The 12,255-nt window shown below is 41.6% G+C and overlaps 1 protein-coding gene across 1 annotated transcript; it reads left to right on the forward strand.

Moving 5' to 3' along the window:
* Positions 1–5,361: 5,361 nt before the first annotated feature.
* Positions 5,362–6,156, forward strand: LOC134362001 (small ribosomal subunit protein eS1-like). The gene is made up of 2 exons (XM_063077287.1): positions 5,362–5,631; positions 5,857–6,156. The coding sequence occupies exons 1-2, from the start codon at positions 5,362–5,364 to the stop codon at positions 6,154–6,156; spliced, it is 570 nt and encodes a 189-aa protein (XP_062933357.1).
* Positions 6,157–12,255: the final 6,099 nt, after the last annotated feature.

The following is a 12,255-nucleotide window of genomic DNA, read 5'->3' on the forward strand; positions in this document are numbered from 1 at the left end:
GAAAGTAGATGATACAATTGCAAAAGATTCCCATCGAATGCTTAACCTTGTTATCTAGAAAATGGGCATATGTAGAAAATCTTGTTCCCAGTTGAATTTGGATAATTGAAAATCATTATTATCTCTCAGTTTTATGTACTTAATTTAATGCTTGCCTTTTAAAAATTTTTAGTGATCCTACATTAGACATGCAATTAAATTTGAAGTAAAATCTCTCTTAATGAGCTATTTTTTATTTTTGGCCTAAGATCTTCCTTTAGCCCCAGAATAATTTTTTTGACAGTTTTTTTTTATTGAAACATAATTGATTGTATATGTTTGTGGGGTACAGATTTGAATATCAATACCTGCATACAATATGTAATGATCAAATTAGGGTAATTAGTATGCTCACATTTACAAAACGTAATCAGTCTTTATGTCCCTTAACCAATTTCTTGCTAACCCCCTCCCCCTCCCCTAGACTAATTTATTACTCATATTTTGATTGGTATTTCCTTTAAATCATATCAGAGTAGGAACTGAGAAATCATGTCATGTTCGGTAGTATCAAAATGTGGATGCTGATTTTTTTTTTAAATAAGAGGATCAAATATCTGTTTGTGTTCCTATTACGTATCTTACTTCTGCATGAAAGAGATATCTCAAGAAAAGTAAATTACATTTTAGACATGGGTGTTACATTTTATTCTAAGAATTGATGTCAATTTGAAATACAGATAACTTTAAAAGCTAAGTCGGTGGGTGGCTGGCTTATAATGGGTAATAAAAGAAATAGCACTGTTGAGTTGATGTCATAAGTAACATTTGGACTTTCTAGCAAAATATTCCTGTGCCATTGTCATAGACTGAATTTCCATGACTCTGAAGAGGCAACTAGAGGAGAAGTAGAATAAGCAGAAACCACAAGCATCATCGGGTCCCCAGGATTTAGAGTCTAAAGGTCTCTCCAGGTGATGGACTGTTGATTTGAGTCTCTATGTGCTCTACTCATTGTCACAGACAACTGAGGGATGTTAATTTCTGGACCAATTGACCTGTCTCACAATTAAGAGATGCTGGTCACAGAAAGGTCTGTTCTCATCCTTTTGCTTCCCCAACTTATACACACTGCAAATATGTGGTTCTAACTGGAGCTGCCATGTTCTTAGGCAATCTCGCTTTCTCAACTTAAGTTGATTAACCCAAGTAGGGTCAAATCAGAATTCTTCCCTTGGTTTTCCCAGCTGGAATTGAAGAAGAGATACAATCAGTCTCCTTTGGTAGAAACTTTAGGTTTTGAGGCTCGGGATCCATCAGCAGTTGAACCTCAGGAGCAGCTGCTAGGAGATGGAATGAAGGTGACGAGTGGACAAGAAGCAGAGAGAAGACATGGAGAGGATCCTGGGGGTCTGAGGTCCATATTCCAGATGATACTGAGGTTCAGCTGCATGTCTGTCCTGCCCACTGCTCAGTTGCTCAACCCTCATTTGGAACCCAAGAGCCGGTCCATTGCTATTTTGCTTAAGTCAGTTGTCTTTCGCTTATAGCCAAAAGCAACTAAGCATTGTCAGATCAGCTGCAGAATGAGGAAAGGGCCCCCCATGGTCTGGACATGATCTTAGGTTTTCACACTATTTTCTTCAGGCTGTTGAATAACTTTCCTCTAGGCTGGATTATCAGCACATTTGTCTGCTAGCCATTTAAATGCAATAGCGTTTGAGAAAATGCAATTTCTTTTCTAGATAGTAGGAAAATTAGAGAGGTACAGTGCTTCATTTTAGAATACAGCTAGGTTTAGCCTAACACAGCAATCTAGTTTCTTGGCTCCACCTTGATGAATCCCCAAACTAGTTATTTATTTTTCTCCTTCCTTAATTAAACTGGGTTCATCCTAATTTTCTTTCTGACTAGCTGTATTCCAGATTTCAGGGACAAATCTCATCTATAATTACCGAAAATGAGCTGGTTGCGTTCTGTCCTCAGTTTCTCGTCCAAATGTTCACCTTATAGTTATTTTTTTGGAGCTTTTGGTCCAAATTCATTTTCTAAATTAACTCCAGCACTTAGCTATTTCTATTCCTGTTCTTTTGATTCTAGAAGATTTTTGGCACTTTCTTTCTCCTTCCCATCATTTTCTCTCCTCTTTACCCATCACTTTCTTTTTGTTGAGATTTACATTTATTGATTTCTGTTTTTCCTGATATTAGTCAACTACATTTCTTAGAAAGGCTGTACTAAAATAAAATTCATGTTCCTGTATAAAAATGTTGTGATGACCTTTTTTCTTTTCTTCAATAAGGGTCATACAGACAGTACAGATCTTCTCAGAAAGAAATATTATCACAATATTTAGACGTGCTTGTCTTATTTACAGAATGTTTTAAGTTTACTTTCAAATGACATATATTGTTAAAATATATGTTTTAGTTGAATGGTAAAGACTGTGTAGGTATAGGGATATCTATTGGGCAATCCTGGAGGTTAACTTTTTTTTCTATAGTATAGTAGGCTTTGCCTCCTTTCTTGCTCAAGTCAATCCCAAGTTTTAAGTTTTAGCTTATGGAAATACAGTAAATTAAGACTTTTAAACCACTCAGGTGCAGTTAACTTTTTCATATGATCACATCTTCCTAGGAGTGATTGTGCCTCAGTCTTTCCAGCTTTCTGTGCCTTTATTATTGTTACGACCACCCATAATGCTTGATGTTGTAACCAATATTGGTTTGTTACTACCAAAAACAATTCGGGTTTTGAAAGCCAAGGGCTGCAGTGTCTCATATTGATGCAATTGGATAGAACCTCAAGAGGATATCTGCTCCCACCAAAGGACATTCAGCAGAAGGAGGGCCAGTCTGGCTATTACTCCAACAATCATTTCCAGTGTTTTCTAAGACCAGCAGCTAAACTTCAAGTGTGATTATGACTCTCATGTGTGTTAGTTGGTCCACATTTGTGGGTAAAAGGGCTATCCTGTCCTCAACCTACTGTTTTGTTTTGTTTTTTTAAGAAACAAAATTCCTGAGTTCTGGTCAAGATGGCAGAATAGACAGTCCCCAGTTTCACTCTCTCCCACAAATCAAAATGTAACATCAGCCAAGCTGGGGCTGCTGGAGCTCAGGGGAAGAGGAGGAGAGACCTACAGAGTGCACAAAGGGGTAGAAGCTATGATGAGAGAAAGAAGAAACTGCTCGGAGCATTTTGGGCTGCGGCTGCTTTAAGGCTTAAGCTGCTGAGCGCATGGAGCAGGAGCCGGCAGAAGCTGCAGCTGTTACTTGGAGGCAGCAGGGGAGAAAAGAGCCTTGGTGGCCCCCAGGACAGCAAGACCACTAATAGGGTTCCTGTGGAACCACGCAGGAGCGAGGAACCAGAACACAGCTGTAAAAGGGAGCCACTCAGAGGCCGATGAGTCATCACAAGGAACAGGCACAGGGCCCATCCCATGGGAAGTGTTTGGAGTACAGGCAGTGGGGCAGTGTGGGAGACAAGCCAACCGGGAGAACACTGGGACACAGCAAGAACAGCCGACCCACCCCGCAATCAGCGCAGGACCACTCGGAGGAGACTGGTCAGTAATGCAGAATTGCATGGGGTACAGTTTGATGGAAAAACTCAGGCCCAGATCAGAGTTTCTACACTACCCAGTGCACTGAGTCTCTGGAGAGCCAGAAGTACCTATAAGGTCAACCATTAAACCCTGAGCTGCACAAAAAGCCTTCCCTAGGGAAACAGCAGCAGAACGGCAATTTAGCTTAACCACACAGCTCAAGTACTGGTTCCTCCATTTTAGAAGTGAGCAAAGGACAAAAATTTGTTCCAGCCCAGGCACACCAGCAAAGCCTTGGGGCCTGCCAAGGGACATGAGGCATGGGACCAGGGACCAGACCCCACTCCCACATCCAGGCATACTGCCAGTGCCTTGGGGCACACCCAGGGGCCCAGGGCATGCAGCCAGGAACCAGACGCCCCCTCACACAGCCAGGCACACCACACCAGCACCTCGGGGCCTGCCTGGGGACCCAAGACATGGAGAAATGGACTGGACACCCCTTCCACAACCAGGCACACTGTACCAGTGCCTCGGGGCCCACCTGGTGACCTGAGTCATGGAGAAGGGGACTGGACCCGCCTCCCACAACCAGGCACATTATGCCAGCACATCAGGGCCTGCCCAGGGACCAAAGGCATAAAGAAGTGGACTGGAACCCCCTCCCATAACCAGGCACACCTTACCAGTGCCTTGGGGCCTGCTTGGGGACCTGGGGCATGGAGAAGTGGACCGGACCCCTCTCCCACGACCAGGCACACCATCAGCACCTTGGAGCCCTGTCCGAGGGCCCAGGGTATGGAGCCAGGGACCAGACCCCTTCCCACAACCAGGCATATTGCACCAGCACCTCAGGGCCTGCCCAGGTGCCTGAGGTATGGATCTGGGGACCAGAACCGTTCTCACAACCAGGCACACTGTACCAGCACCTCGAGGCCTGCCCAGGGTCCCAAGGCATGGAGAAGGGGGCCGGACCCCCCTCCCTCATCCAGGCACACTGCACCAGCACTTTTGGGTCCACTCGGGGACCTGAGGCATGGATCCTGGGATCAGACACTCCCCACAACCAGGCACACCACCAGCACCAAGGAGCATGGCAAAAACATCACCTCCATGTGGGTGGCCCACCACAGCCACCACAATAACCATGGCTGCTGCAAAAGCAGCTTGATGTCACAACCAACACACAGATGGTCTGCCAGCCACTGCAATGCATTGACACAAGGAGAGTCACCAGCAGAGATAAAGAAAAGAAGAGGATGTCTCTCTCTACAAAGCCCATTTCAGAGTGACAGAAGAAGGCTCTGCTCTCTGATAATATTGGGGGACCCATCACACCTCTCAGCATTGGACAGATCATCTAGGCAACAAATCAACAGAGTAACTATTATTTTTCAGAAGGACAGAAGAAATCTAGGGTAATTAGAGGAGGGAGGGGGAGGGAGAGGGGGATGGGGAGATGTTAGACAAGGAGCATAAAGAATAATTATGATTTGTAACAGAATATGTGCTAGTAATATTGATTTAATCAGCATATCTCAATGTCGAACCCCCAAAATATGTATAATCAATTTTAATTCAGTAAAAATTTAAAAAATAAAATAAAAACACCTAATTTCTTATTCACTTACTTGCTTACTTGCTATTTCACTCTTTCATTTAATGAATGTCTGCCAAGTACTATTCATTGCTCTGGGGAAAGACGACAGCAGACAAACTGGAGTCCCAGTCCTACAGCAAGGTGTTAAAGATAGTGGGCCACAGAAAAGCTGCAGGAGGGTACTTGAGAAAGTTCATGCGGGCAGTTCCATACTTTTGGCTCCCTGAGCAGCACCATGGTGGTTGGCAAGAACAAGCGCCTTACAAAAGGTGGCAAAAAGGGAGCCAAAAAGAAAGCGGTTGATCCATTTTCTGAGAAAGATTGGTATGATATGAAAGCTCCTGCTGTGTTCAATATAAGAAATATTGGAAAAACACTAGTCACTGGGACTCAAGGAACCAAAATTGCATCTGATGGCCTCAAGGGTCATGTGTTTGAAGTGAGCCTTGCTGATCTGCAGAATGATGAAGTTGCATTTAGAAAATTCAAGCTGATTACAGAGGATGTCTGAGGCAAAAACTGCCTGACTAACTTCCATGGCATGGATCTTACTTGTGACAAAATGTGTTTCATCGTCAAAAAATGGCAGATCATGACTGAAGCTCATGTTGATGTCAGGACTACTGATGGTTATTTGCTCTCTGTTCTGTGTTGTTTTTTTCTAAAAAAGCCCGACCATCAGATACGGAAGACCTCTTCTGCTCAGCACCAACAGGCCTGCCAAATCCAGAAAAAGGTGATGGAAATCATGACCCGAGAGGAGCAGACAAATGACTCAAAAAACGTTGTCAATAAATTGATTCCAGACAGCATTGGAAAAGACATAGAAAAGGCTCGCCAGTCTATTTATCCTCTCCATGATGTCCTCATTAGAAAAGTAAAAATGCTGAAGAAGCCCAGGTTTGAATTGGGAAAATTCATGGAGCTTCATGGTGGAGGTAGAAGTTCTGGGAAAGCTACTGGGGATGAAACAGGTGCTAAAGTCGAGCGAGCTGATGGATATGAACCACCAGTCCTAGAATCCGTTTAAAATTCAGACTTTTAATAGTGACAAATAAAAAGTCCTGGGTGGGGGGGGGGGAGAGTTTCATGGAAAGATTGGAAAGATTTGTATTACTTTTTAATTCTATTTTTCCATGAACTTCTTGAAGTACCCTTGTGTAGTAATGAACAAATTGGTGATTTAATGTCAGGTACTAATAAGTGCTACATGAATAAACAAATAAATAAAGCATAGTAAAGAGACAGGAGTGAGGGAAGATGCCTCTTTAAATGAGATTCTTATGGATGGTGCTATGGGTTGAATGTGTCTCCCAAAAGTTCATGTGTTGGAAACTTGACCCCCATTGTAATAGTGTTAAGGTGGGAAATTCGAGTATGGTATTTGAAAAGTGGGGCCTTTAAGAGGTGATTGGATCATGAGGTCTATGCCCTCATGAAAGAATTAATCTATTCATGGAGTAATGAGTTATTATGGGTGTGGACTGGTGACTTTATATGGAGAGAACATGAGAGAGCTCTTGCTGTCATCACCATGTGATTGTCTGCATTGCCACGGGACCCTGTAGAGAGTTCCCATGCAGAAGAAGTGCCTCACTGGATGTACTCCCTGGACCTTAAACTTCCCAGCCTCCAAACTGTAAGAAATAAATTTCATTTCTTTATAAATTACCCAGTTTCAGGTATTATGTAATATGAGACAGGAAAGGACCAGGACAGATGGCATCTCTGAAGAGAAGACATTTGAGCAGAGGTCTGACTGAAGTGAGCCATGTGGGCGTTAAGACAAGAGCATTCCAGGGAGAGGAGCAAGTGAAGAGAACTTTCAGCTGGAGAATGTTTGAGGGCAGATTCAGAAGAAGAATCCTCTTCCTGAGCTCACTCAGTTTGTTGGAAGTATTCAGTTCTTCATGGTTGTAGGACTGAAGTCCCCATTTTCGTTCTGGTTCTCCTTGCCCCATGATGTCTCCATCTCAAAGCCAGCCCTGGAGAGCTTCCCTGCTGTCAAGTCCCTTTCACACTTTGAATGTCTGACTTCTCCCCATGCTAACAGCAGAAGGAAACTCTGCTTTTAAAGGGTTCGTCTGAAGAGAAGAGGCTTACCTAGATCATCTCCATTTTGATTGGCTCAAAGTTAACTGTTTAGTAGTCTTAACTACATCTGCAAAATTGCATTCGTCATGAAACATAATCATGGGCAGACACAATAGCTCATTGCATTGATAATCCCCAGGGTTAGAGTGGGAAATCTGGAAGAACAGTTTAGAATTCTGCCAACTACTGCCTCTTTTCAATATAATTCTGGTTTCGTTCTACTGAATCCACACACAAAAATTAGTTTTATTGTATTACTAGAACATAACATGTTTCATTGTAAGAAAAATTCAAGGTAAACATGGGAGTATATTTAAATAGGTTAAAATCTGTAATCTCACATTTTAGGGAAACGACCTCTGAGGGTTTCTGCTGTGATCTGTAGGCAGGTTACTTTTGTACCAATCATCATTTTTCCTGTTAAGTCTGGTGGCAGATGAGATCAAAAAATTTAAATTCTTTTACACAGCACAGAGCAGAAGGTTCTTTTTTGTTGATTGCTTGTGTACCTGAATCTAAAAGGCAGCACAGTGTGCATACTTAAAATGCACTACTTCATTACAGCCAGAAAATATTTTTTTGGCAGCATTATCCTACGTTTCTAATAAATAAAGTTCTGCATTCCAGTAATTTACATAAAATATTTATTTAAGAATCAGCTTTCCCCAAATCTAATTTACCAGTTAGAATGATGTACTGTAATTCTGAAGAATAAAACACAGAGGAGATTTAATGGGTGAGTGACTATGGTCTTTAAATATTTAAAAATGCACAAAAAGGGAAATAAATTATTTTATGTTGATCTAGTAGGTAAATCGAGGACTGAATGTTAGCATTTGCAAAGAGGTATATTTCAGGGTACAGGGAGACTTTTTCTTAAAAATAAAAATAAAATAGAGCTCTCTGAGCAGGAGCAGGCTGCCTGGAAAACCTGTGTGTCTCTCCTCAGTCATGGTATCCTGACAGGGAAGTATAAACTCTATGCCAGAAGTGTGCTACACAGCAAGTTTCAGCCAGCTTTATCTGTAAAGGGCCAGATAGTACATCTTTTTGGCTTTGTAGGCTTCACTGTCTCTGTCACAACTTCTTAACTCTGTAGTTGTAGGGAGAAGCAGACATAGGCAAGACATGAATGAATGGGCATGGCAGTGTTCCAATAAAACTTTATTTACAAAAACAAGTGCTAGGCCAGATTTCATCTGTGAACTGTGGTTCATAACCCTGATAGATCACATTTCTTGAATTGGGTAGGAGGAGGACATAAATATCGACCCAATCCCTTGCAAATCTGAAATTTCAGTATTATATGATTCTTTGGATACAGGAAGGTATAGATATCATTTGCTAAAATATCCCTCTAGGAGGAGCTGTTCGTACCCACCCCTTATTCAGTTGTGCCTCCAAGCAACTCTAATGGAAAAAATTTGGTTAGATGATATTTAAGCTGCGTGCACCCAAATAACTGGGAATGTTACGAACACTGTAAAAAATGGAAGGCTGGTCAGTTAGCTCAGTTGGTTAGAGCACTGTGCTCATAACACCAAGGTCCAGGGTTTGATCCCCATACAAGCCAGCTACCAAATAAACAAGTAAATAAAGGACACCTGTGCATGAATTTCACGGCCCTAACAGGAAATACGGGTGTTTTTCTCCCTGAGATAGGTATTTTAATTCATTTCCCTAATTTTTATGATGTATATTTTACAAATAAAAATTGTATATATTTATAGCATACGACATGATGTTTTGATATACATATGTATTGTGAAGTGATTGCCACAATCAAGCTAAATAACATATCCATTATCTCACATAGTTATCATTTTGCGTGTGTGTGTGTATGTGAGCACATGTGGTGAGAATAAGATTTACTCTCTAGCAAATTTCATGTATATAATACAGTACTATTCTCTATCGTTAGAGCCCCCCAACTTATTCATCCTCTGACCAACATCATCCCATCTCCCCATCCCTCACCCCCACCCTCATCCCTTAGATTCTGTTAATGTGGTGTGTCATGCTTATTGATTTGCACATCCTTGCATCCCAGGGATAAATCTTACTTGACTATGATTTTTAAAATTTGGTTTGCTAGTATTTTGCTTAGGATTTTTGCATGTATGTTCATCAGAGATATTGACTTGCAGTTCTCTTTCCTTGTAGTGTCCTTGTCTGGCTGGGGATCAGGTAATATTGGCCTTGTAAAGTGAGTTTGGAAATTTCCATTCTCTTCAATTTTCTGGAAGAGTTTGAGAAGGATTGATGATAATTCTTTTAAATTTTTGCTGGAATTCACCAGTAAAGAAATTGGGTCCTGAGTTTTTTTAGTTGGGAGTTTTTTTGATTACTGATTCAGTCTTCTTGTTTATTATTGGTCTGTTCAGATTTTCTGTTCCTTCATGATTCAGTCTTGGTAGGTTGTATGTTTCTAGGAATTTATTAATTTCTTCTAGGTTATCTAATTTGTTGACATATGGTTTTTCATAGTAGTCTGTTATGATCCTTTGCATTTCTGTGATATCAGTTGTAATGTTTCCTCTTTCATTATAATTTTATTTATTTAAATCTTCTCTTTTTTTCATAGTCTTACTAAAGATTTCTCGATTTTGTTTATCTTTTCAAAAATGAAAAAAACAAGTTTTAGTGTCTGATATTTTCTATTGTTTTTCTAGTCCCTGTTTCATTTATTTCTGCTCAAATTTTTATATTTCTTCTGCTGACTTTGATTTAGTCCTCTTTCTCATTCCTTCAGATATCAAATTAGGTTGTTTCATATCTTTCAGTTTTCTTAGTGAAGGCTTTATTGCTATAAACTTCCTTCTTGGAACTACTTTTGCTACATCCCATAAATTTGGGTATGTTGTGTTTTCATTTTCTTTTGTCTCTAGATTTTCCTTTTGATGCTTTTTTTGGCTTATTGGTTGCTCAGGATTGTGTTAATTTTCACGTTTGTGATTTTTCCAATTTTTCTCCTGTTATTGATTTCTAGTTTCATATGATTGTGGTTGATTAAAAGATACTTGATATGATTTCAATCTTCTTGAATTTGTTAAGACTCATGAAAGTTTTTTAAGATGATTATTTTGAATTATTGGTCAAGCATTTTGCAGACCTCTGTTTCTTTAGGGGAAATTACTGGTGTTTTATTTTGTTCCTTTGGTGTTGTCATGTTTCCCTGATTATTTGTGATCCTGTGATCTTGTGGTGGTGTCTGTGCATTTGAAGAAGTAAGCACCTATCCCAGTCTTTATTGACTGGCTTCATCAGTGAAAGCTCTTCACTGGTCAGCATGTCCAGAGATTCTGGGTGGGCCATCTGGTAGGGTCCATGGGCAGGCTTCCTGATGAAGTCCTCAGGCAGACTGACCTAGTGCCAAGGTCAGCAGTTGTGCAGACCTGGTACCTGTGTCCACAGGGGTTGGCCTGTTGCCTTGGTCTGTAGGGATAGGCTTGGATATTGGGTCTGCAGGGGCTGGCCTGGCACTAGGGTGCACTAGAGTGAGTCTGGTGACAGTCCACCAGGGCAGGCCTGGAGTCTGGGTTCAGTGGATCCTGTGTGTGAGAACTGCCTTGAAGCCTGGATCCTTAGGGACTGACCTGGCGATGTGACAAACCTTGAATCTGAGTCTGCAGGGGCCAGCCTGACATGGGGGTCACCTGGCACTTGGGCCCATGGGGATGAGTCTGTCCCTGAGTCCATGGAGACATCCTGGCACCTAGGTCTACAGGGGCCAACCTGGTCCCAGGGTGGACCTGCAAGCCTGGGTCTGCAGGGGCTGGCCTGGAGTCTGGGCCCATAGGTACCAATCTAGAGCCTGGTGCTGCTGGGACCGACCTGTAGACTGGAGTCACAGGGGCAAGATTAGAGCTGAGGCAGGCCTGGAGTCCAGGTCTGAGAAACCATCCTGGAGCCTGGAGGCCCAGGAACTGGCCTGGTTTGGGGTGGGCCTTAGCCTGGGGTCTCAAAGGCTACTCTGGCACTGTGATGGGCCTCAAGGCTAGGGCTGCAGGGGCAGGCCTGGTGCAGGGGTTTACTGGGGTGGGCTTGGTACTGGGATCTGTGACAAAGTTGGGTGCTCACTTCACTCTCCTTTCCACAACAGAGGGTACCTCTCTCCAAACTGTGTTGCCCAGGTTTGGGAACAGGGTGATGTGGATACTGAGAATCTGTCCTTCCTATACCCTTCAACCCGACTTTTTTTATTTCTGTGCTCCCAACAGGTGTTATAACCTCTCACCTGGATTTCTTAGCTCTATGTGAAGTTATTTTCATGCATGGATAGTTGTTCAAATTGATGTTTCTCTGCAAGGGGATGAGTGCTGAAAACTCCTATTCTGCCATCTTGCTGACAACAGTCCCTGAAATAGTTAATATTTAAATAGCTGAACACAGGAATGGGATGTTCATGAAATATGTTGACAGGACAAAAAGTTGAAACTGTTGGCAGAAACCCAAAGTCAATATTGGAGCCAAGCAAATATTGCCTGCAGCACCACATTAGGACAGCTCTAAGACCGTTCATTTTTAAGTGGCAAGAGACTTCCTCACCTCCAGAACCACGGAAGCAATTGTACTTTCAGGTAGCAAATTTCTATTATTCTGATTGCTTCCAAATAAAGTGTTTTTTTGTTTGTTTGTTTGTTTTAAATATAGTTTTTACTTTGTGAAGAAGCTGTTAGTTTATGTTCTAATTTCCTGCATATTTAGAGAGTCTAGAAGGAACTAATGTTTGTGTACATGGAAATATAGAAATGTAAGATATTTTAAAATCAAAGAGAATATTTGACTGGTTTAAAATTTCTAAATGGGCTTGAATATTTTCAGAGGTTTTATTTACTTAGGGATTCTGGTCTGGTATTATTGCCATCATTTACAATGATTTCCTTTTTTCTCAAATCAAAATGTTTCATGACTGTTTAATTCCTCTCTACCAATTCTCTTTCCAAAATTACTAGCAACAAGGGTGGCAATAAACACAATAGCAATCTAGAGGTCTCAATTTGTATCTTGGAAAGCATTATAAATTTTCCAAGCC

The sequence above is a fragment of the Cynocephalus volans genome, chromosome 13 (assembly GCF_027409185.1).
Source record: "Cynocephalus volans isolate mCynVol1 chromosome 13, mCynVol1.pri, whole genome shotgun sequence".
Classification (NCBI taxonomy): domain Eukaryota; kingdom Metazoa; phylum Chordata; class Mammalia; order Dermoptera; family Cynocephalidae; genus Cynocephalus; species Cynocephalus volans.

Coding starts and splice junctions, on each gene's coding strand:
- LOC134362001 (XM_063077287.1), top strand. CDS start 5,362: ATGGTGGTTGGCAAGAACAAGCGCCTTACAAAAGGTGGCAAAAAGGGA. Junction 5,632..5,856: donor TCAAGCTGATTACAGAGGAT/GTCTGAGGCAAA, acceptor TGCCAAATCCAG/AAAAAGGTGATGGAAATCAT.